Raw genomic sequence first — 26,199 nt, 5'->3', positions numbered from 1 at the left:
AACCCTAACCCTGACCCTAACCCTAACCCTGACCCTAACCTTAACCTAAACCTAATTCTAACCATAACTCTAAAACCAAGTCTAAACCCCCAAAATGTGATTTGAAGGTGTCTCGAAAATTGAGGACCGGCCAAAATGTCCTCACTTTCCCAAAATGTCCTCACTCTGTTAGTAAAATACTTTTTTTGGTCCTTACTATGTAGCAAGTACAAGTACACACACACACACACACACACACACTCCCTCCAAATACATATTTAAACATTAGAGACTAGAGATAAGAAAAAAACATCAGTCCATCTTCTCCAGCTCAAAGGAGACGAAGATAATTCATAGTTTTTCATGTTTATTTCCCCAGAGAGCCAATTACATAATTTTCACAGCAGAGGTAAAATTCATACATTTACAACACAGAGAACAGCATTTTTACCATAATACACAGAGAAAATGTTCACCACCACATTAATCTTCAAAAATAGAACGAATTGTATAACAGTTCAGCATGTTCCACTAATGGCCATAATTATCTTGTGTTCCTACCACAACATCATAGACTGGAAACGTACTTTCCATGGTTCAGTTTTGTATTAGTGAAGATATAACACAACTCCACACCCTGTTCTGACACACACATGACATTTTAGCTATTGTATGTGCAACTCTGTGACAATCTATTTTTGAAAGAAAACAATAAATTCCAGAAGTTTTACATTTACCTCCACTTCTTCCTCTCACCAACAAGAGAGTATAGGAATGAGTTTTTAAAGGTTTAATGGAGATTTTAAAGTCTTGATTGTTTGGTTAATAGCATGACAGATATCCCCAGTGGTGAGAGGTAAATCTGAGACGCTTTTAGAAACATGAGGTTGATATACTGACGTTAATTTTGTTGATTGATTCTCACTTGGTGCCATATGTAATATTTCACCATAGTGACTACAGGATCTTTATATCACTACAGTATAGAGATAAAGTTATGTGTGCTCATGTTCTTTCATTTAAAGACAGCATTTAAAATGAAGTTTGAAAGTTTGAGAAAATAAACCCAACTCAAGGTCCACTTACTAGCTTTTTCCAAAACTTTGATTTGTAAGTATTTTATTTTATAAGTATTGGAGTGTCTTTTTGTTCAAAACTCAAAATATCCCATTTTGATGCAACAATCAAATTCATCCAAAGTGAATGATAAAAACAAACAACGCAAATATACAAAATCTCTAAATGCTAGATTGATGGATAACTTCCTTTATATAACACAGCATCCTTTGTTACTCATCTTCGCTATAAGAAGTGATTCTACAACAAAACACACATGATTTCATGTGCACTGTGCCTATTCATCCTGTCTTATTATCTTGATGGACTGCTGCTGTGGAACTGCCCACCATGAAATCTGTGTAATTTCTGCATGATTCAGTTGGATCCCAGTAATGAACTCTATGAGACATGAATCTTTTGTGCTTCACTACTTTATTATTAAACTTTCTCACTATATGCAGATACTGTAATATGTAATAACCTCAGGGCATGTTCATGATATCCCACTTCTTTTTTTTCTCCAGCTGTGGTTTATGTTTTTCTCTGACCATATTATTAATTTTATGGCAGTTTGATGGCAGGATCTTTTTTGTAACAGTCAATATATGAAATAATTCAACACTCTAGGACATATTGATTACTGGCAATAGCAAATACATTCACAAATTTCAGAAAATCAGAATTTAAGAATTGTCTTATCCCTTACCAATTCTACCTCAAGAATTAAAGCAAAACCAAAACTAGTCAACTTTACATTAAGAATTTAAAGTTCCCATATTGTATAAAGCGAGATTTCCATGTCTTTTTTGATTATAAAGCAGGTCTAGGCTCTGTATTGATACTGTGAAAGTATCAGTGCTCAGTCCACACATACCATATTCAGAAACTGCCTTAAAACGAGCATTCAAGACTTCTGTAACTTTGTGATGTCACAAAAAAGCAGTCTCCAATCTCAGCAATGCCTGACGCCCAGCCCACCTAGACCCACCATCCAACCTTGCAGCATTTGGTTTCTCTCAGTGTTTACCTGAAATCTGCTATATTTTTGTGTCATCACTCAGAAAAGAGTGGGCCAATCAGAAGAGAGGCTCAGAAGCTCTTTTCTGATTGGCTCACTGACCTGTTGTTGCTCAAAATTCAGAGAGAAACCTGAGACAGGGGATGTAAAACTACACTGAGATGGTTTTTGGTACTTAAAGCCACAAATATATCGTCTTTTGGATATCAACACTTGGGACCTTTAAGTTGTTATGGAAACAGCCTGTGCTTTACTGCTTTTTACTGTACCATTGTCATGTGGATGAGAACAAATGTAAACATTCACTGTTGCATTATTTTAATGCATACATTATGATAAAGGAGAAGGTGCAGGTGTTGTTTAAAGTGACCTACTTGACCTGTCCACATACTTTCCATCCATCTTCCCCTCCTACAGTCCCTCCACCAGTCTTTTCACTGAACAAATCACACCAGACACACTACAGATGACCCCCAGACTGAGTATACCAATATCTACCAGCCGGTCCCTCTGAGTGAGGCGGCCCCAGCGCAGTCTTAGGTGAAACAGGCACGGCAGTATGAGTGTCATGGCTGCCCCGGTCACACTGCCTGTCAAACCCATCAGCAGGGAAAACCTAGGCACCAGCAGGGCCAGCAGGTATGATGTCATCAGCATGGTGCCGCGGACCAGCAGGGCCGGACGAGACACACCTCGACCTCCATGTTTGGAGTACAGTGAGACAACAGAGTCTGGAGATAGATTGAAGAAGAGAAGTTGAAAGGTGACACAGTTTTTGGTGCCGGTTTGTGTTGACCCTGCAATCAACCTTTGTTTATCGGCCGCTCTATTCTGACTCATTGTTTTCTAATTGCATCTGTGCCGAGGTGTCATCAGCATCCATCTTTAAAACTGTGAAATGACGTTTTTCCTTATTTATAGTATGACGTCATTTTAATGATCTAACAGATATACCAATTAAATTACATAATTTAATGTAAGAATTGAGAGCTGTATTTCAAAAAGATACTGAGGACTGGGAAGCTTTAAATGGTCTTAGTCGTTTTTTTTGCATTTGCTCAGCGAAACTATTCATGCATTACATCACCTGGGGATAAAGGAAACATCATAATCTGATGACTTCATGAGTGTTGACAGTCAATAAGTTGAAAAGTTCAGCCATGGTGACAAACGTGTTGACAGTCAACAAAATTTCCCTGATCACTTGGCTTGAAAATGGAAATAAATGGCATGTGACATTTGCTTATTTTCTGAGAAATAGGTTGTGTCTTTGACAACTTAATGTTTAAGGCTTTAATTCATGTTAAGTTACATTTTTTAAAATTTCATTAATATATTTTTTGTTTCAGGTTAATCTCTTATGATATACCTTTTATTCATTAACTGACCAGTTGTATCTATATTGTTTCTAAATTAGTGGTAAGGTTGGTTTCTTAGCCACACTATTGTCCTCTCAAAATATTTTTTAGTTTTTTTACTAGTGTGTTTTTTGTTTCTTTTATTATTCTATTATTTGTTTTTACTTTTATGATTATTGTTTTATAATGAATCTTTCATTATGCTGTGCATTGGCAACCAAACTAGTTTCCCCCTCTGGGTGATTATTAAAATGATCTAAACTTATGTGAACTAAAGGTACTTGTTGATCATGTTGATCAGTGTGAAAAAAGTGTTTGGATATCTGTGCTGAGACTGTTTAGCTCTTGATACAACTTGAATTTTCCCTTTCAGTTCTTGGTACATCAAAACAATTTTGTTGGTCACTTTTAGGAACCATCATTTTGGTAGTTATGTGCTGAAGGTTGGGTGCCAGTATGTGAGATGAGTAATGTTCCTTGAGTTCAACAAACTTTTAATAGAAAGTGCACAGATCCCCAGTCTAACCACAGTTTACTACTGTTGGCTGCTGAAGTAAATGTCAATGTCTTGCTCATGGGCAACTTCTCAATACAAGGGAGCAAAAATGTCACCAATTCACTTTTTTTTCATGGAGCAGGAAGGTCAGTGGTTTGAATATAAATGAGATTGGTCAGTAGCGTTCACCTCTCAGCAGACAGGTTTGTAGTATTTCAGCTGCAGAGTAGAACGGCAGAGGGTAGGACAGCAGGGCTTTTGCCAAAAGACACAGGTTGACTAGAGGTCGAAGGTCAGAGGGCAGGTTGTCTGTGATGACCTCACTGGTCTCTGCCCCCCAGGTCAACACGGCCTAATGGAGGAGGAAAAACAATCAATACAGTCAATCAATCAATCACTCAATTTGCCTGTCCCCTCTTCATAATTAGACCTGCTGTTCTCAGGTAGAAACCCTGAGGCATCTATGCACACCTTTCTTTACTTCTGTTTTATTGCTGTAAGTTAGTGTTGCTGTTTTGTGCTTTTTGGTGTCATCAACGCATGTAAACAAGCAGGAGTAGCTGTGTCCATCAGAGCCATCATCATCTTGGAAAAACAAGTCTCTCAATTCACTGTAGTCAGGGACAGGTATTATCTCTTATGTAACCACTGAGCTATTCAGCCAATAAAGCAGCAACTAACCAGTAAAGAAAACATAGTTTTCATGATGCAGGCAGCACCATGGGTCCAACCCAGCATAGCACTGAACTGCCCTCTGTCCTCCATACTGCCCTCTAGAGGAGGGAGGAAGATCTGTGAGGTGTAGGAGAAGATGATGACGCCCACAGAGACGAGGAAGTCCTCCGGGTCCACGGACAGAGACAGAGAGGACCAAGACCAGCTGCTGGCTCGACTCAGACAGTACAGCATGACCAACAGGCTGACAAAGGATCAGAGACAAGAGAAGAGAAAATAAGAATCCTTTTATTTATTCATTCTTTCAACATTTATTTATAGCTGGACAGCCTGATAAGAGGTACACAGGACAATCAAAGCAGATGTCCCACATAAAGACACACAAGGAAAATGAAGCAAGCGTTCATTTAAAAAGAGATATCTCTGGTATATATTCAATATTTTCCAGATAACCTTAAGGATTGGGTATCCTTGTAGGGTTTTATAAAATTCTTCTATTTCATAAGCTTCATCAACCATATCAAAGCCCTTTGGGTTTGTGATTGTCATCATTCAGAAAACAAGACTGTTTTTCGTATAGCTCATGAAGTACATGGTTTTCAGAGGAGAATGATGTTACATTTCTCTGAATAAGATAGGAAACATAATCCTGTATCTGTAATTAAAGAACTGTATGTATTTTTCTTTATGTTTTGTTGTTATTTATGTGAAAACAATCCATAAATCAAACCAGAAATGTTGCCATAAATCCATAAATTGAGGCTGCATTTGAAATAAAAACACGTAACTACAATGACTGATGTGAACATATCCTACTGTAAGACTGGTTTGAAATTTTCCTCTCAAAACGAATTAAATGTTGAATTTACCGTTTACCATTTCCATTCCATGTATATATGCAAAAATGTTTGCTTTTATCATGGTGTTCGGGATTTATTTGAGAGGCTGATCCCCAAATAAAAGAAAGCAACAGAGAGATTCAGCAAAAACAGAAAAGGTCCAGACTAAATATTTTTCTCTCTCCCTAAGTCTTGTATCATCAGAGACTGAGCTGAGAAGTAATGTGTTTGTGCACAGGACCAAACAGCAAAAGAAAAGCTCTGAGAGATCAGAGGCTCCAGGAGCCAGTTCCATTCCCCTTGTCCCATGAAGACACCTGGCAATAGAAATAAATCAATCAAGCAGTAACAGCAGCGTGTAGCAGGTGGGAGCAGACGACTCAACCAGCAGCAGCCGCAAAATGATCACGGGAGTAAGAATGAGGACAGAATTCAAAGACCGCCTTGCTGTCTTGATTTCACATGATAGGTGAGTGCATCAGCTGATGCTGATCAGCTGACAGCGCTCACCTCTCACCACTCTGTCAGAAACAAATGTGTTGATTCTTTTATCCAGTCACCTGATCAGTATGTGAGCAAGAGAGCAGAGCAGGCTGAGTGTGGAAACTGGTCTGAGATCAGTCAGCAGCAGACAGGGCAGCAGGAACATCAGCGAGAACAGAGAACATGCTGATCTGGGAACAGCCATTCCCGACAAACTGTCAGACAACAGACTGGTGGAGACGACTAGATACAGGGTGCAGGTCATCATCAGTTCAATGACCTGGGAAAAGAGGAAACAGGGAGAGATGTTCACTTCATACATTCACTGTACACTGTGGGAAACAAAAGACATTTCTTTTCACCTCTTCTTATCTGTACTATAAATCTTAAATCAGAAATAATGTTAGAGGAATCTAGACAAGTTAAGTTCTCTGAGATTAAGTCCCCAAATCATAGTTTTTCAATGCAATGATCCAAAAGAATGATGTAATTTCACAGGTTTCAGTGCAATGCAGTGAATCGAAAACACTTACTCTCAACTGAGACAGAGTGATCCACAACATTTCAAGTTACTGTCACTTGAAAATAAAGTCTCAATTCTCAGTTCATAGACATGTGCAGACTGATTTACAGAATAACAAATGTGCGTGCTGGTTTATACTAATGCGTTTTGTGTGTGTTACCTGAGCTACATTGACCATCCACCCCCCCAGTCCGGGCCAGTTGGGCCACAGTCCTTTGCAGCAGGCCTCCACTATGTCCTGATAGCTGTGTCGGACTCTGACCTTTGACACGGAGCCAGACGCCTCACTGAAAGAAACAACCAGCGTCAAACATAACTTGCGTATGATGCAAATTCACATTTTTTGACCATTGTTACTATTTTCAAAGCCCCATTTTTAATAAATTTCTTGAAAAAAGTAAAATTCCACCACCCTCAAAATATCATGTTTTTATCAGCTCCTGCGTTTCCCAGTGTTTTAAGTGAGAACAATGAGGTATTTCTTACAGCTGATGATACATATTTGAACTCAAACTCAGACACGTTGTACTAATCTGAATCAGAATCTAATGCCACTGAACCCCACAAACCTATGAGGCTAAAGTAAACACAAAGTGTTAGAGAACACAACACATTCACATTTCTTTTAGCTGACTTCAAAAACTCTCCACTCTGTGCACGTGTTGAGTTTAAATTCCCTTGAAGTGTCTGGAGGAAATAGATAAGTATGAGAATGACTCTGCTGTCAGAAAGGATGGCCACTATTGCTGAAAAAAACTCAGACTTAGTCAAGTGCTCTTAGGGAAGAGCCACAGTGACAGAGACAAAGTTCAATAAGTTGCTGCTGTCAGTGAAATAGAAAGGTAACTGAAGTGATAAAGTGCTCTTATGTATTAAAACAGTAACCTGATTATGAAGTAATATTGTAGTTGGCTAACCAACAAAAAAATAACAAGAATATATTGGGAACTTTACCTTTGTTCCTCTTCATATAGACAGGCCACCAGGATTCTCCCAGTGTGGTTACAGACCCAGGCCGACAGAACCAACAGGACCAGACCCACATAACCCGACTGGACCAGAGCGAAGGGCAAACCCAACACAAAGATGCCCTGAGGAAAAGAAAGAGAGAGAACAAGACAGAGGGAAAGACAGAACATAAAGAGGTAGGATGAAGAGGTTAGTGAGAAAAACTCGGAACGAGAAGAGAACAAACCCCTGTTTAAAAAGTCGCCTGTAAAAAGTCTCTCAGGGAGTGACCTTGGTCAATCATGTATCCACGAGAATACCTGGTTTGATTCTGGCTGGGAAACTCTGTAGCGACACTTCTTTTGATTTTGATTTTACATTATGTTTCACGCTGTTACTTAGTGTGTTACTGGATTGGTTTACAGCAAAAATCAAGGTCCCTTTTTCAGATTTCAGAGGGACTAAAAGTCTAGTGTGCAATTTCAATCAAGAGAGACAAACAAAAGAGGATGAAAAATTTGAAACAAAATGGAATTTATTGTTAGCGGAGGGAACAGACATTGGTGCTTAGACCCTGGCAGAAAGTAGATCACGATGGGGAACAGTCCAGGTGATAAATCAAGTGAGAAGTATGACCATTTTCCCATAGACTTCAGTGTAATTTGAGTTCTTTTTGCAACCTGTGCAGATGCCCCCTGATGGTCATTAGATAGAATGCAGGTGCAAAACTCCTGAGCCAGCAAAATCTTCAGTACAGGTTGTGCAAGTCTATTATATTAAAATATATTAAAGTGGTATATTAAAAAATGTAAGTATATTAGTATATTAAAAAATGTAAAATGTACATATGACACAATTGTAAAATATAGACTACTGTACAAATATACAATACAAATATAGACAAACTACACCATACAATTTTTAGTCAAGGCAAAGATATCATCTACATCTTCTAAAATTGAGATATGATAGTTCCTATAAACAGGGACTCACTACATGCTGCTGATTTTACATAGTTAAAACTTGTTTCTGTAAGAAATAATGTCAAAATACAAAAACTTTGAAACGAGGAAAAGAAAGAATAAGGACGACAGTTGAGGAGAAGGAAGGAAGGGAGAAAAGGAGAAGAAGGGGGCCGCATGGATGGATGATGAGGAGGCGGGAGGAGAGTTCTGGCACGATGCCTGGAGAGTTCGAGGATGCAGGAGACCAGCAGGAGCAGAAGGAGGAGAGGAGTCGGGCTTTGGCCCATCACCAAGGGAAAACGGTAGCGACTGCCAGAGAGAGAAGCAAGGAGGAGAGGGGACGGAGATGAAAGAGGGAGGTGAGAGAAGAAGAGTATAGAGGAGGAGAAGGAAAGAGAAAGGTGGTGGTGGTGGGAGGGTGGGGTGGCGGTGAGGAAGGAAAGGTGCGACCTCACGGCTAGAGAGCAGGAGGTTGAAGGAGGAAGAGGAAGAGGAGGAGGAGGAGGAGGAGGAGGAGATCACAGGAGACAACAAGCTCCTTTGATGGAGCTGCTGTGTTTTGAATGTTGGAACATGGAGATACAGAGACTCACTGAGAGAGTTGTGGAAGCACATCATAGACCAGAGACACAAACACACACTGTGGACGCATAAACAGACAAGCACACATTCTCTCTCTTTCAAGTTACTATTTTGTAACTGGTGTCTGTTAGGCATATGCTGATGGAGCTTTGATGTTCAAATGGAGCTGCTGGGGATGAAAGCAGTTTGAGAGAAATCTGACGCTCAAGTATCGGATTTCATCTCCTCTCTCTCCCCGCACTTCTCTTTTTCTGTGTGGTTTTGCCAGCTAATTCCTCATTGGTTACTCTGAGCACAACCTGAACTAGCTCCCAATCACAAAGGGGTACAATCAGGGAGGAAAGAAATTCCTGATTGGCTTTGAAGAAGATGGAGAAAAAGATGATTCTTTCGCAGCTCCATCTGTCACTGTCTGACCCCCAAAGACACCTTTAAATTCTGCTTATTCAAGCCATGTTGACCAAGCACACGTGCACTTTCTTATACCTTAATATCAGCCACTGAGCAGCAAGGGCATCATGCTGGAAAAAAAAAAAACGATGATTACATATTCACTGCTCCTGTCTGGACTTCCCAGGTGCAAGATTTCAACTGCTGCCCTCCAGGTCATGCACAATATTTTATGCAAGCACATGCCCTGTGCACAAATAGTGATAGAGAAATGTCTCTCCCCACCATGAGGGGATTAGCGGAAGCAGGCGCGAGCAGAAACAGGCAGGTTTGACATTTAAATAACTGGAGGAGTGTTTTATTTGTCCAAATTTTAAAAAGCATGAAAAGGATGTATCCAATTTGTGCTTTTGTCTTATAAACCTTTCATGGTGGACAAATGTAATTTCCACAGGCTTAAAATATTCCAGAGTGAGTCAAACATATTGAGATGTTAGCGAAAAGCATCATAATGTAGTGAGGTTGACAATGATGGGAAATCTTATGACTTTATGGGTAAAGACATTAGAGCTGAAATGATTAGTTGATTTATTGGTTAGTCCATCAAAAGAAAAAATATCTTCAGCTATTCTGATAATTGGTTCATCTTAATTTTCCACAAAAATGCCAAACATTAACTGTAACAAGCATTCACAAAGGTGAGAATTTGACTCTTTTCTTTTCATCATAGATGACAGTGAATTGAATATTTTTGAGCCTTGGACTGTTGGTTTTAAAGACGTCACCCTTTGGCCATGGAAACATTGTGAAGGGTATTTTTCACTGTTTTTTCTGACATTTCAGTCTGAATAATAAATATTTAAATTAATATGAAAACATGCAATGATGACACTTACTCAAACAAATTGCAGCCCTAAGCTGACCTTTATGCTAACGGGAGGACTGTGGTAAATGAAGGTCAGGTCAGCTACTAACTGAATATCTATAGACCAAATCAATAATCAATTATTTGTGAATATAATTGGCCCTAGATGACACTCAACTAAAAATTTCTAATGAGGATAATAGTAGTGGTGGTGATGACGCTGATGCTGATGATGATGATGATGATGATGACGATGATAAGAAATATGGAATCAACCATATAACTGATGCAAGTTGGCACTAGAATTAAAAAGTACTTTTTAAGATGCATAAACCTGCAGCTTTTACTCAGTCAAACCTTTTTTTTTTTACAGAGTCTTGGGAGGAATTTGGCAGCATGATGAACCAAATAACTTTTGACAGCAATCTTTCCAAAACAAATTGGGGACATTCTTTATTTCCCTAAGGCTTGTGTTTGGATTTGAAAATCACATTTCAGAACTTTCGATGCAGTTCAAGGTAAAACTGTAACTTCACAAACAGACCGTCCTTCAGTCATAGGCAGTTAAATTAATATCAGTCCTTCTCAGTCTCAAAAACAAAAGGTCGACGTCTCTAATCAACGATGAGGACACGCAAACTGGAGCTGCCTCATTAATAATTAGGTTGGAATTCAAACTGACTTTCATAATATTCCCAAGTTAGGACCCTCAGGAGTGGGAGCTGCTTTTTGCATTTCTGGCAGCAAATTTGCTCTCCAATAAAAACTTTATTAAGCTGGCAGACAGTCAGTTATATTGGCATCAATAAACCACCATCGGAAAATACATATTTTCTTTTTAGCCTTGATAGGAGATAACACTGCTGATCTCTTTTCCATTATTAAGACGTCTGTTAGCCCCTGAACAAATGCATCTGCCATTATGACACTGATAGGTGTTAATACATCAGACACATTCTGCACCTTTTATCGTTCTTGTGTCGCCATCCATCAATGTCTGAGGCCATGCACATTTCAAGCATCCAGTGAATCATCACCTTTAATAAAAAGACTTTTTTGCTCTGTTAGTCATGCAGTAGTCACCTTAACCTATCACCAACCTCAACCAAAGGGATTAGTGAGTGTGGTTAAGGTTCCTGATTACAGTGTGCTGCAGGTAATGAATAACCTATAAAACATTAACCAACTCAACGGTCCCAGAAAGACGATGATACTATTTTAGCAGAGTTTAAAAAAATTAAGAAAACACACATGCAGAAGGAAAATACAGTAAAATAGGAACGATGCAAATCAGGGACGAATTAATATAAATATAGCTTGAAGAATTAGAGAGGTAACAATTCATAGACTTGAATTTAAATCAGTCATATGGAATATACCACAGTCTCATTTTTCACCACAGACCAACTTTCTGTGCAGCACTCTGGCACAGAAACTTGGTCTCGATTGGAAAAAAAAAATCCTGGCACTCAGATAGATAGACTCGCATCAATAAACCAAGCACAAATACTTGTTTATCTACTAAATATCATGTGTTTAAATGTGTATTTATGCACTGACAACGGCGCCAGTGTTTGCAACAATCTGACGCAAAAGCATTTGATGTAAATTCACCTCATTTCCTGAAGGAATATGTTTACTTGCATGTGTCTTCATTTGTCAGCGTGTGTGTGTGTGTGTGTGTGTGTGTGTGTGTGTGAGGGTGTGCGTGCACGCATACATTCACTGTTTTGATAGCCTGATGTCATAATGCATTCTCTATGGACCCAGTGATGCTGTTAATTACACTACAGTTATTCATTGAAAGAACACATTAACATGAGTGCAGCGGTTGAATACGGCCCAGCATTTACAGCATAATAAGCTATTAGCATTACTGCCACGAGGACACACTGTGACAGGGAGCTTTTCTTTTGTTAAAATGATTTGATTCACACTTCATTTGATTATGAAGACTGGAGAGTGCCTGACAAACAGCCTGCAAGACCACAAAGCATTGTTTAGTAATATCAAAACACAATGGGAGCAGATTAAATGGGCTGCAAGCCTCATGCTTTTTGACTTTGGTGTGCAGCTTGGCACCTAAGCAGTTGTCAGTTATATTTTGCATTTGTCTTCTAAAGCAGCAAAGATAGAAAGACCCAATTTGGGATGAAAAAGAGGAATGACATGCTGAAATTGAACAAAATGTAACTAACTATTATTATTATCATTATTATTATATAATTAATTAATATTTCTAGGGGGCTGACTCAAATTATGAAACAAGGAACAGCTGCACCTTACAGCTGAATTGCTTTGCAATGATTAAATCCAAAACATAGAGGTGACTAAGTTCACTGTCATGGATTAGATACATTGAGTAGGTTTCATGACTGGACACCAGACACATTACATTAATTTGTTAGAGGCTTATGTCCAATGTGATGTATGTTTTTTACCCAGGAGCAATTTGAAGTTATGTTCCTTGCTAAAGGAAACAGATGAAAACACTTGACCTGCCATGACAATGAAATGATATATCAGCCTCGAGAGTAGGAACATGTATTCATAAGGTATTTTTCTGCAAAGGTTTCTATTAATCTGAAATATGTTTTATCTTGGTTCAATAAGATAAAACACAAAAAACCTTAAATTAAATTAAAATGTGAATGTCACTAAATTTGTATTCCATCTCTCTTCTTATGTATGGAAAATATTTCTGACATGTTCACATACTGTGTAAGTGTACCTGTATAGCATTTGTCACATTCCAGCCGGCCTCCCAGGCAGTGATGGTGGGGGATGGATTCAGATTCAGACCAGTGGTGCCAGTACTGGGGCTCTGACATGGATCAGCCAAACTCAACCTTGCTCTCTCTTCTTCAAGGTGGGTACAGAACTGAGAAGTCCCCTCCACAGTTTCCTTTCCTTCCCTTCTCTCCTCTCCGTTTTCAGAAAGTCTCTGCTTTTTGCTTTTCCCTTTATATTTCCCAGCCAGCCTGTAGGATCTGCTCTTACTACCCACCTCAATGTTGCTTTCCATCTTGTCAGTCTGCATCTCTGGGGATCTTTTTCCTTTGCCATAACTTGTGGGATTTTTGAACCAAAGGGAGTCTGCAGTGGAAACTGCTGAAGTTATGGTGATAGTGCTGGGTCCAGTGGAGATTACAGTAGCTCTGGTTTCTTTAAAAGCTGGACTATCATGCAATGAGGTGCTGCTGGATCCTATCAGGTTAGGAGCTTGTCTGGTGTCTTGCTCAGTCAGAGACAGACCTTTTCGTCTACAAGAGGTTTTGTTTTTTCTGGTGTCATCAGAGCTTGTGATTTTGTTTGTGATGTGGTCAAAAGGCAATCTGTTGTCCTCAGCATGGGTGCTACTCAGCTCATCACTGTGGGTCAGAACCAGCATCTCTTCATCCTCCTGAAAGAACCTGCTGATCAAAACCACTGTATTAAATTTTGACCTAATGCTTTCTGTGCCCTCACCCACTTTCTTTTTCCTCCAGTACCACACTCTCTCTATACAGGTTCTATACAGATAAACCTATTTATTTTCATTATAAATGCATCACATACATCCGTACAGGCATATATTAAGCTTTTTTTTTGTTGTTGTTATTTTTGACCCAATACATTTTTTTCCAAATATACTGTATATATATATATATATATATATATATATATATATATATATATATATATATATATATATATATATATATATATATATATATACACACACACACACACACACACACACTCACATATATAATATAAACCATTCAGACACCCCAGCTGATGATAATACATTTACATATATATATATGTTTATTGGTATTATATAAATAAGTATTTCTATGTGTAAATCAACAGTACAGGAAATGTGACTCACCTTGTTGTCCAGTCCAGGTTAAGTCTTGACGCCGCCCAGCCCCACAGAGACCCTGCAGCCCTCCCAGGCTGCCCAAAGCTCCGAGCCCAGGGATCAGACCCCATCTTCAGCCTGATGGTCTCCAGAGTCAGCCTCTCAGCCTCTGGAGGACTAAGGCTGTGGGGGAGCTGGACTGACATTGGACCCATAAACACAATGTCATAAGCACACCTGCATAAATACACACATGCACAGGTGTGTGAAGTGATTGACAAGTTGATGAGCTGTAACATTATAATAAGCCAGTGTGCTCAACAGTGGAGGAGTAAACAGCTATAATGGCCTACCTGGTAGATAAGTACACTCAGGGATGAAGTGGGCAAAACTTGGTTTACTTCCTTTTTAATTTTTGCTGAATAAAATGTATCCACTTTAACAGACTAAGATAAAATATAAACTTGCATTACATAATAGCAATATGCTTTCATACAAATGTAGCCTACCAGCTCATAATTTAGCAGCCTATTATTTACCACTTTATCACAGGCTGAGTTAATGGAGTCTCACATCTCATTGTGGACCCGTCTATTAAAGCGACAATGTGCACCTATGTACACCTGTCCTGCTCTGTAAGCCATCACACCAGGTTTTGCCCCAGAGTGTGGTGAGTTGTGCAGGTCAGCAGGAGGAGCCATAGAACAGTCGTGCAGGAAACAGGGTGGACTCAACTGGACCAAAACCTCTGTCCAGCTCTGCTCCTCCATGCTCTGACTCACTCACTTCTGAGGTACTCTGTAGTCTTTTTTTTTTTTTCCTCCCCTTCTGTGCTACTTTGTTCATGGCATCCAAAGCTGTGCCGATACAATCTTTCATTTGTTTTGTGGCATCTGAAGCATTTATTTTAATGTGGCTCTAGTTCTGCAGTGCACTGATATTAACCTGTTTTCATCTATAAACCCAGATCATATTCTTACAGTTTTATTAGTTATACACAAAACACAAGATAAGATGATAAAGTATGAAACCCTGGATCTATCTATCTATCTATCTATCTATCTATCTATCTATCTATCTATCTATCTATCTATCTATCTATCGTCATCGCTACAGATATCTGCTCTTCCAACTTTCCCCGAATTTGGATTTCTGTAAATTTCACAATAAGTGTCTGTGGGGGGGGGTATTTTGATTCTTTTTCTTTTCATTTTTTTAATTTTTCTTTTTTGATGAATGTATCTACCCTCTGCTCCAAGTTGAACCCCGGAGAGAGGGAGGAGAGGAGAGAGGAAGAGTGGGAGGAGGGCTGCACGGAGAGGGAGAGTTTGGTTCAACTTCAGCGGAACTTTTTCCTCCGTCATTGAACGCGACGCAGCCGCGGGAGAGGACGGTGTCAAGCCTGAGGTCGCTTCACGATGAGCCGGCTCCTGCCCCTGCTGTTGACCGCCTTGCTGTGGCAGTGGAGCCGCAGCCAGCAGAGAGGTGAGTCCTCGGAGGCTGACGGACGTGGCCGCGGATCGATACACATTCACTCAGGGCTGCGGCTGCTCTGCCTTCATCACATAATCAGCTAATAGGCTTCACCTTTGCACAGACTGGCTCAATTTAAAAAAATAAAAAATAAAAAATCACGTCTGACATATTCAAACCTGAGGTCAGCAAGAAAAAAACTTATTAATTACACTTCCTTTCTGTCACAAAGTTGTCGAAATACCACCCCCCTTTTTTATCTTTAATTTAGTTTTTTTTGCTGAGGGGCTTTTAACCCACTTGTGAATGAGCATGAAACGCAGCCGTGAGCTGGAGTGACAGCAACTCAGATGAGACAGAGCCGGAAGCTTGGAAATGACCTTGGAGAGATTCCGTCCTGTTTGGTTTGTTGTTAGTGATGGTTTGTGATTAAAAGGTGTTGAGCAACACTGAGAATCGTCTGGGGTCAGACAAATGCTCATGTGAGCTGATATTTCTACACTCATAAATCAAATTAAGGGGTTGAACCTCAGCATGGCAGACCTTGACATAGCTGTACTGTATGTACTAATACTACACATATATATATCATTGGGCTGACCTTATAGTGGTTACTGTTAGCCAATGGAGTTTGTGTCCAGTGTGCACTGTGCATGTTGTCTTTCAGTCTTACAAATTATGTGTAACACCCCCCCCCTTTCAGAATGATCTGAAGTTAGTAAAGTAAATCATATAATACGGTACTCTATAACCATACAGGTGGTTGTAGTGTTTCAATTGTGTGTCTGTGTCCTGTTCTGCGCAGTCACAACATGACTTAAAGTGTCTGTTCACCCAAATTATGAAAGGAACACTTTCTTATTAATCTGCAGTGGGTTCTAGCCACGCGGGTAGTTTTGATTTTGAGATCTCCACCTCTGACTTTCTTGCCACCACCCCAGTATAATGAGGGTGAATTTAATTTCATTTGTGGTGCTCAAATTATTGAAGATGACATTAAAAAAAAGAACATCAGTGGTTCAGAAACTCTGTCCCTGTTTCTCTGGATAATTCACAGACCCCACTGTCAGCTACTGTCAACAGTTTTGTGTGGGAGTATTTTCTGAAGTAAATGGTTCCTCCAAAAACTATTCGCAGTATGTTCTGTGGATTATCCAGAGTAACAGGGATCAGGGTTTATAGGAAGACACACTGATGCTGATTTAAAAAAAAATATTTTCAATGCTTCGAGCATCACAGACGGAGCTCATTTAATCTCTGTTGTGTTGTTGTGCAGGCAAAATCTCAGTTGGATTTCTCAAAACCCAGACAAATAAAGCGTCAATTTGCATGCCTGGGGGTTGCTAGGGTTACATGAGAAAATATATTTATTTTATATATATATATATATATTTAGTAATTTAGGTGAACCAGCCCTTTAAAGATCAAACTGATTCACGAAATGCAATTGAGGAAAAACTGGTGCCGCTCTTTGACTTGGTTATTTGTGAGGCTGTGAAAGATTAATTATGTGCTGTGTGTGGTAAGGCCATGACATAGTCAACAAAGAAAAATGAGCAACAAAGCCTTCAGCAGAGATGGGGATTGACAGTGGCGACAAAATCAATAAAACATGGAGCACAATGAGAGTCAAAATATTCATGCAAAACACTGATTCTTAGAGTTGTAAGGCAAATCGTCCCGTTTAACCATAAAATGATGTAGAATCGGACATTTCTAGAAGATAAAAACAAATACCTCCACTGTAGTAAGAAGGCGTTTGTCGAAGTATGAGTGTGTGTATAGTCTGCTTGCGTGTGTGCCTGCAGAGCGATGGTTTGGCGTTGGTGACTGTTTCTTGGAAGATGAGACAAATCTAGTGCTCGTCATGCTTTTTTTTTTTCTATTTATCCTCTTCAAAACATTTCCAGCTACTGTTTAACCCAGGAGTGCTTTGGACCTCCTGCAGAGGGGAGGATGGGGGGGGGGGGTGTGTGTGTGTGAGAGAGAGAGAGAGTGAGTAGAAGAGGGCGGGAGAGGCCATCTGTGTGAGGAGTCTCATTACCAGGCGTGTCAACCAGGCGTGCTCTTTATCAGCGACAGAGCTCAGAGAGACATCAGGAGATAATCAGAAAGAGAAGAGGAGAAGGAGGAGGGCTGAAATAGAGAGGAGAGAGGGAGGAGGGTGCGTTCAAGAGTTATTAGGCATTGGAGGAAACATCAGCGATAGAGAGAGGATGGTTGAACAGGTAGATGGAAGGTTCAGAGGACAAGCGAGAGAGGATGTGGTTGAAGCAGAAAGATAGAGCCAGAGAGGGATTGGAAATAGACAAACAACGGCGAGCTGAATGGAAACAGAAGCAGTCGAAACTGTTTCCTTAGTGTCAACGTTTTCTGCTGGTTTGAAGCGAGAGAGATGGAAACGCTTTTGTTGTTGATGAAGACACTTTCTTTGGCAACATTACAAAAATTCAAGCAAATTAATAGGAAAGGTGGACAGAAAGATTTCTGAATACTTGTTCCAGATCCGATGGAGAAACTGTTAGCACTCAAACAGTTAGGTGATTAATCAATTGGTTGATCAGCAGAAAATAAACTGAAAACAATTTTTTGATGATCGAATCTTTGTTTAAAGGCCCTGAAAACCCATTTATTTCAATCATTCTCTTATTATGAGCAAAGGGATGCCACATGAACACGATTTACTAAAATTCTGATTTGTTCATGAGGGATTTTTTATATTTTTGTTTTGTCTGTGCTCTGCGTGCTGATTTGACAGATGATATTAAGTTATCTCTAAAGCATTTGCTGGATGGTTTTTGCTGTTTTATGTTGCTGTAAAATAAATATCTTTCACACTTTGACTGGTTTGTTGAAAAAAACAAGAAATTTGAAGGTGCCATCTCGGGCCCTAGGAACATTCTCTGGCATTTCATAGACTGATTCAGTAAATCAATCTTAAATGTTCGAGTCAATAAATGTTAAGTCAAATACTAATTCTACGACATCATTGTGAGGCCAGAAAAGTCCAGTGCAATCAGCAGCAAACAAACAAAACTGCAGCATAGCTTGCACAGTATGAACTATTTTGCTCCCTTTAAAGACCTTGTTTTCGTATGCTGTACATCAGTGTGATTCTTTTGAACTCTGACTTTCTATCAGATGAGAGTCAGTATGTTGCTCGAGACTCTAGAGCCAAGCCAAACAACTACATTGATAAAAGATGGTAAAAAGTCAAGAATGTGTGGCTATCGCTGGGGAAAAATTGAAAAGTTCTGAGAAGTTACCCGAAAGTTGACTTGTTGGAGTTGGTGTGTATTAATGTGAACGTTAGCAGCCTGATTTGCATGAATGGATGTGAAGTAAACTCACCAGAGACAACAGTGTGGAATGAATCCAGACAAGGGCTGTAAAGCAACTGAGAAATCAACATTTTTATTTAGCAAATCCATGTGACTTATTGAGAATATCACTGTCCTGCATGTTTAAAGAAGCAAGCATATCAGGAAGGGTGAGAAAACTGATTGATCTCCCTGTTGATGTTTATCGGACTTTGGCATAATCAAAGGTGAGGCCTGATCCTATTAAGTAGTTTCTCCTTGGGAGGATCTATGCTAGAAATATAAAAAATGTTCATTTGTAGATAAAAGGTCTCTTCAGAGCAACTACAGATACATTTATGGAGATGTGGATTTAACCAAGCCAGGCTAAATGCAATGTGATGTGAACTCACCAGAGGTATCACAGTGAATGTGCTGTGAATCCAGAGTGAGGTTTTTCTGCCCATCAGAGAAATCACCATTTTTATGAGGTGAATTCATCCCAATGTCATAATGTCTCTAAAATATGTTGATCTCAGTCTGCTATGTTAATGTGAAGTGCAGCCGAGCTTAGCTGAATGGATTTGATGGAATTCACCAGAGGGGAAGCTCTCAGACTTTTTCTCAGACTGGGACCCAAATTCAGTGAATATTATCAATGTGCCCTAGAAAATAAGAGGGAAGGGAAGTAGAGAAAGAAGGAAGGAAGGATGGATGGTGACAAGGTCTAGTCTAGTTGGCTTTGTATGGTAATAACAGGTGATGATGTGCAGTTTAATAAAAGATGCAGATGAATGCAGATTGTGGGCACATGAGTGCTGTATTTTAGAAATGACAAACATGTATTTCTTACTTTCATTTTACTTTTCACATCAATAATTTCTAGTTTGCTGGTGCAATTGAAGTTTATGTATTGGTCTCTGCTTCTGTTACTATAATTGAAGAGCTGTAATCTTTAATGCCATAGACACTTATGAAGGATGCAACAAAAAATTTGTTTATTAATCTTTTTTTGATTAATCATTTTACAATTTTATATATAAAACGGCAGAAAATAGTGACAGCTGCCCATCACACATTACTTGATTTGTCCAATCAAGTTTCCAAAAGTTAAAGGTATTCTGTTTTCAGTAGAGAAAAGAGGCAAATCCTCACATTCAACAAGCTAGAAGCGACTTCAAAGATTATCATTATTGTTGTCAACTAATTTTGTTGTTGTCCATCAACTAATAAATCAGTTCACTTATTGTTTCAGTGCTGTTTTCTGTGTCCCTTAGGTTCTAGAAAAGGGTTGTCCAGTAATCGAAGGTTTCCTGGTTCCATCCCAAGCTTCTTCTTCAACTTTGCCCTGATATTTGCATGTGGGAGAAAATGTCGCTTTGGACAAATGTGTTGTCAAAGACCTGTTAGATGCACTGTACTGTAGTTAGGACAAGGACATTGAGTTATATGTCCAATCTCTAAATCTATTGCAACTGACAAGTCTGTCTGACTAAAGGAGGAAAAGGGAACTGTATTGTAGTAGCTGTGGTGTTTTGCTTTGATTTAATAAAAAAAAAGTTAACATTTAACACATCCTTCATCATTTATTTAGCCTCTCACCAGGAAGGAAAGTCTTGTTTCAGTTTCACATTCAACCTGACACTTGAAGCAAGATGTATTTGTGTGTCTGCTTGTGTTCAGTAAATGTAATGTGTTTAAAAGTAATTCTGTTGAGGCAGTCGTGAAACATGAAATTAGGCTCATTACAGCACTTATTTGTATGTTTGTATACACTTGTGGCTCACTGTCATACTGTGCTTGTGAAGTTTGAGGCAGCCAAGAATTAATGAAGGACACTGTGACAAAGACACAGATCACATGGCCATCAACAGGTGTGTGTGTGTGTGTCTTTCTATAGAGGAATCCTGTGGGAGCTAAAATTAGCCAGGTGCTAAGTTGGAACGGTGGTGTATCCTTCCTGTCAATAAGAGAGATGAAGCTGAGGAAGAAAAAAGAGCGAGGGATTGCAGTGACTGACATTTCGGGGCAGAAGTAGGTCAGGACGCTAGGTAAATGATACCTGCTGGTTTCAAAAAATAAAGTATGCACTGAAAATATTTTACTTTTTGGAATTTTGAGTGGGACATGTGGAATTGTATCAAAAATAAATAATTTCCACATTGATTGCAAGACACTGGTATTAGTGCTGTGAACAAAAACATGTCGTGAGTTGACAGGTCTAAAAGCCCCTTTGGTCCATTTTACATGAATTTGTTTAGTTTTGGCAGGAAATCTGTGGATTGTGGAAGATGGTCAATTGTGGAAGGAGGGAAAAGTGGATAAAAACATTATTTCTTACATGTTTTTCCATTTGAGTAAAATGATAAACCCCCACTTTGGAAAGGGACAAGTAGTGAGGTTGTCTCTAATACAGAGCGCAGACGGGTTTATGGTCTCAATTTAGACAAACACAAATAGTGACTGGAACAAGATAGTTGATTTGACCATAGTGACATTTGTTTATTGTAATTATACAAACGCAACCCAATTAATTTGAGAATAATGTAAGCCTGCTGGTGTTCATACATGCAACGTTGTTCTGATTGTAGGAACAATGCATAAACATGGTGTACGTAAACACAGTCCAATGTTTCATGGGACTGTTTGTACCCTAACACATGCGTGATAACACACTAGGAAAATATTTGGTTCAGTTTGTTTTGCATATTTAATCATCTGCATGTATCATTGTTTGTATATTTGTTAGTGCACGCTTGTTGTTAATATTTGACTTGTGCTCTTCCCTGTGGGGCCGTGCTGCCTCCTACAAAGCCCATCTTCCACTGAACTAAATCTAGGTCTGTGCATGTGTGTGCACACCCATGAGTGTGAGTGTTTCCCAGCTGTTTTGTTGTCAGAACGACATTGATAATGCTGAGGAGAAAATCAATAGTTAATTCTACCAGGGCCACAATAGCTGCTCTGCCCAGCTCCATTCTACTGTGGGCTTTGACACAGAAAGAAACAGGGCACGAGTTGATGAATTGGTAATTGTGTGTGTGAGTTCATGCAGGTTGTGTATGTGTGTTTGCACCAGCTACTGCGCTCAGACTATTTACTGTACCTAAAAATAAGCAAGGCTGTGATATGGATTTATAGAAGGAAGATAAAAGTTGCGTAATAGGTTGGACAACACGCCTTTTAGGTTGGAGTATAACTCCCAGCATTCCTCAGTTTTCGTTTTCTTAGTTCAAGGTGCATTCAGCTCAGAAATAATCCAATGCGTTTTCAATATGGACTGCATGGAAAATATGGAAATCAGTCTAATAGCATCAATGCTCTTGTGAAGGCATGTTACCTGTGTACTTCAACTTGTAAATTTCAGTGGGGCTTTTCATGAGCAGAAATAACAACCAAAATTACCCATCTTCACTCTGAAGCAGCGGTCCAGTGGAGCTTGATGGTTTCACTCTTCTGACCCTTTAGATTTACTCACACATCTGCTGCTGCTGTCATTTGGGTAAATTGTCCTCCAGTGGTAACTTTTTGAAGCAGACTTGAATAGTAAAGAGCGGAAAAATGGGGGTGACATAATCACATAAAAAAAAATCTGTTCTGTCATGTCATTTCCAAATCAAATGCTAAGGGCTTCAACTGATGTAATTAAGTAATTACATTCATCGTCAATTAATCTCCTAATTATTGTCTTCATTACTTGTTTGTTTGTATCAAATGTCTGAAGAAAGAGAAAAATGCTGTTATAATCCTGAAGCCCAAGGTGACGATTTTGGATTTCTTGTTCCGTTTAACAAACAGTTCAAACCCCAAAGATCTGAAGCAAATCCTCACATTTTACAGACTGAAATTACATAATGTTTGACACTTTTGCATTTGCATTGCATTTTTTTAAATTACATCATTGATTAATTGATTTGTAAAATACTTGCCAATTACTTTTCATTTGACACACTAATTGATTCAATGACATTGTTGTATAAACTTGTGTCTAGATGACTCAAAAACTCAGTATTTAACTTGTTTCAAGTGTTTGTTGAGGCTTTTTGAAGAAGCTGGTGCTGAGAAAATCACATCAGGTAAAACGGGTGGTGTTCACTTTAAATATTTATGTCTGAATGTCTGCAATAGATCGATAGATCTGAATGTATGTTCTCTATGGGATTTCACACTGTGACCCTGTGGTTAAAACGCTGCACGCCTCACATACAGATGTACAGCTGCTAAAACAGAGGCTACTGACCCTGACACACACACAAACACACACACATCTGTCGCTGCAGACTTTGGAATGACCTCTGTCTGTTTCTTCATCTTTCTTTCTCTGTCGTTCTCTCATCTCTCTCTCGCTCTCTGATCTGTCTTGGTGCTTATATTTTCCCAAGGAGCTTCCTGTGGTAACACATGGTGTCAATAATGACCCCCCCCGACATACACACACATATGCGCTCACAGACGTTTTCCCCTTCTCAACTACTCATATTCCTTCATCCCCTTTTGCCTATTTCTTTCTTTCCTGTCCCGTCCCTGATCTTTCTTTCCTTCTCTCCTTTCATTCCCTGGCCCCCTGACCGTCGTCCTCCTTCCTCTCCTCACTTACTCCTCTCCTTCTCCTCAGTGGGTTCCGGTATTTTTATTTTTTTTGTCCCTTCACCTCAGCTTCCCTCCCCTCTCTTCACTTGTGTAGACATCCTTTGCTTGAAGAGACACAGAGAAGACATCACATCACACTCCTGTTAAATATTACATTATCAAACTAAAGTTGAGATATCTTCCCAAAGATGATATCTGCATTGTTTATGAAACCCACACCTGAACATCTGTCTTGATCTTTTAAAAACTGTCAATAATACTTCAGGGCAAACAGACTTCTTGCACATCTCTGCCTGTCATTCTGCACTTTGCTGTTTCTCTGTTTCATATCCTCTCTCTGTCCTCTGTGCCTCCTTGTACAGTTTCCCCTCTCATCTCCCCCTTCTCCACCTCCTCTCCGCTCTCTCTTTCATCCTGTGTAGGAGTACCACTGACAACCTCTGCAGCCGTAGCTGAGCTCAATGTCTGGCCTCAGTTTGTTTGTCTTGCTACTCCTTCACCGTTGGTTCCTGGAGGTCTTATTGTTTTGTTCCAGCTCAAATCACTTCAGTTCAGAACCTATGTTTATCCACAGCGAAACACACTGAGAGCAAGCTGTCTTTTACAGGAGAAATCTGTCTGACACAGGCAGTTCAAAGACAGCCATAAAGCAAGACAGACACCCCCCAGCTCTATTTTGGATTTTTTCTGTTTGTTGGGTTTGGTTTGTGTGTTTTTTTTCTTTATCAAACTTTGGGAAATAGTTCTCAGTTTGTTGATTTTGGTCTGGGGTTGTTTTTCTCTAAGCTCACCTTATGGTTGATCTAGTTTGTGTATCTACAACAGTGGGATGTACTAAGATGGTTTCTTTTCATCAGAGATGATTGAGCTTTGCATAAAGTGTAGTGATAATCAAGTTTATCAAAATTATCGTAGTTTTATGTACATATATTTAAATTTTCAGAGTTAGAGGTGTGGAAATTACTTGTACTGGAGTCAGACTCAAGGCACAAATGTGAGGAGTTCAGACTCTACTTGACAAGATCAAAAAAGACTTGCAAATCTGTTTTGACTCAGTCTTGACACTGATGACTCATGACTTGGGTTGAAAACTGATATTTGACATCTCTGTATTTTCTGGGAATTTTTGCCAAATCTACCTCTTTTTACCCTGAAAAAAATCAGTGTGAACCTGGGATTTGTAGCACACGCTTTTGTGTCTTTGTGTGCCTTTTGTGCTGCTGTACTGAAGATGGTTCTATGTGCTGACATGACAATGCCTTCTCCAAACCATTAACACTGCTTTAACACAGGAAGGCCATGTTGCATTAGCTCCTAACAGTTTCCATTTGTAGTGTAACTAAGGATGTACAGACAACAATCAACAGTATCACTTCTGATACCAAAGAAAACATCTTAAGACATGAAGTTATAAGGTGTCTTTTAAATGATTTCTAAGCCAGTGGATGGATGTTCATTTTCATTGGACAGTAGTTTATCACTATCACCGAAAACATTAAATTGCCCTAATTCCAGCAGCATATGTATGATGTCTGTATGTTTCAGTTTGTCTGACTAATACTTTTATGCCCAGATATTTGGGACTATGGACAATGCTGCCTCCCTTTGCTTTGCCGTCTTAACTTGATAATTAGACTTAAATATAATCTTCACTTAAAGTCACCATTGCAGATCAGAGAAGCTCAAATTTCATATGTATTTGAGACACAAACGCAGCATCAGAAAGGATGATGCAGCCTTAATCAGCAGAGAGGACATCAGCCTGAAGGAAAAACACACAACTGGAGATGCAGTGGTAAAATTTATTTTCTGTGAGACTGTTGACAGCATCCAGTGTGCAACTTAAATGTACACCCTCAAACTTAATCATTTTTCAAAACAGTGATTACTTTTCAGACAACTCACAACTGCCAGCTGTGACCTCTCCTGCGATGTTCAACTTAACACACACGGCCTGCACATGTTGGTATGATTAGCTTTTTGTCTGTACACAGTCTCTGATTCTTTGGCTTTGTTGTGGCTTCATAATTAAGTCAGTATTCCCAAAGCAGATTTTCAAAATCCAGTCATCTGCAAAGATCCTAGACTACTTTTAAACCCAGACAGAAAAAACCAGAGCAAAAAAATGTCAGTTTTTACATCTAGTGCGGTTTTTAGTGTTAATATTTTCTCATTCTAGTGCAAAATTATAAACGAGACAAGTAACATTTTAATAATGCATGTTAGATTTTTTCAAGATGTATTTCTGTAAAACATAACCCCAACAGCAAACCCACTGTACCTCAGTCCAACAAATAACAGACACCAAGTACCTTCATGGATCATGTTTCAAAAGCTGATTTTTACACTTTGTGGGCCTCAGTGGTCAGAATGTCTGAGCTGAGGCTTCCTGTCAGGCTGAGGTTTCTTTAAAGTCGTGTATAGATTGATACCGTCTGGTTTTATTGGCTGCTAGAAATTACCAATTACCTCACCCACAACATCCTTATTCAACACATGGTAACAACATGGTTTTCTGTGTGTGTGTGTGTGTGTGTGTGTGTGTGTGTGTGTGTGTGCGTGTAAGAAACATAGAGGGACATTGTTGAAAAATGCCTTTGATGTGTTGTTGTGTCTGTTGTTTCTTAGTGTGCGTCCAGCTGTGATGATTTTGTGTCATGACCTTCAATATAAAAGCAACCTCTAACCTCTCACCCTCTTGAACTTTGACCTGTCAGGGTCACTGTCCTCGACCTCATGTTATCTTGACTTCAGCCTGTTGTGTGGTCCAAGAGCCGTATACAGAGAGGCTTGAACAGTTTGTAGTTTGG

At 39.3% G+C, this 26,199-nt stretch overlaps 2 protein-coding genes across 5 annotated transcripts in view; one reads left to right on the top strand and one right to left on the bottom strand.

Moving 5' to 3' along the window:
* Nucleotides 1-361: 361 nt before the first annotated feature.
* On the bottom strand, nucleotides 362-15,406 carry LOC139612172 (vesicular inhibitory amino acid transporter-like). The gene is made up of 9 exons (XM_071467459.1): nucleotides 15,274-15,406; nucleotides 14,055-14,264; nucleotides 12,912-13,593; nucleotides 7,385-7,521; nucleotides 6,591-6,717; nucleotides 5,985-6,187; nucleotides 4,592-4,829; nucleotides 4,100-4,262; nucleotides 362-2,787 (listed from the first exon to the last, which is right to left on the bottom strand). The coding sequence occupies exons 2-9, from the start codon at nucleotides 14,240-14,242 to the stop codon at nucleotides 2,468-2,470; spliced, it is 2,058 nt and encodes a 685-aa protein (XP_071323560.1). The 5' UTR covers nucleotides 14,243-14,264; nucleotides 15,274-15,406; the 3' UTR covers nucleotides 362-2,467.
* The window catches only part of lama2 (laminin, alpha 2), a 174,318-nt gene continuing 163,494 nt past the window's right edge, over nucleotides 15,376-26,199 (top strand). For all 4 annotated transcript variants that reach the window (XM_071467458.1, XM_071467457.1, XM_071467456.1 and 1 more), the window contains exon 1: nucleotides 15,376-15,512. In XM_071467458.1, coding sequence (XP_071323559.1) covers nucleotides 15,446-15,512 — 67 coding nt within the window. In that variant the 5' untranslated portion in view covers nucleotides 15,376-15,445. The remainder of the gene's footprint in view (nucleotides 15,513-26,199) is intronic.

Source organism: Trachinotus anak, unplaced genomic scaffold, assembly GCF_046630095.1.
Source record: "Trachinotus anak isolate AG129_WGS33_773 ecotype Australia unplaced genomic scaffold, CSIRO_AGI_Tana_v1 ptg000031l, whole genome shotgun sequence".
Taxonomy (NCBI): Eukaryota; Metazoa; Chordata; class Actinopteri; order Carangiformes; family Carangidae; genus Trachinotus; species Trachinotus anak.
The sequence above is the reverse complement of the archived record's forward strand: the minus strand, read 5'-3'. Positions and strand labels throughout refer to the sequence as shown.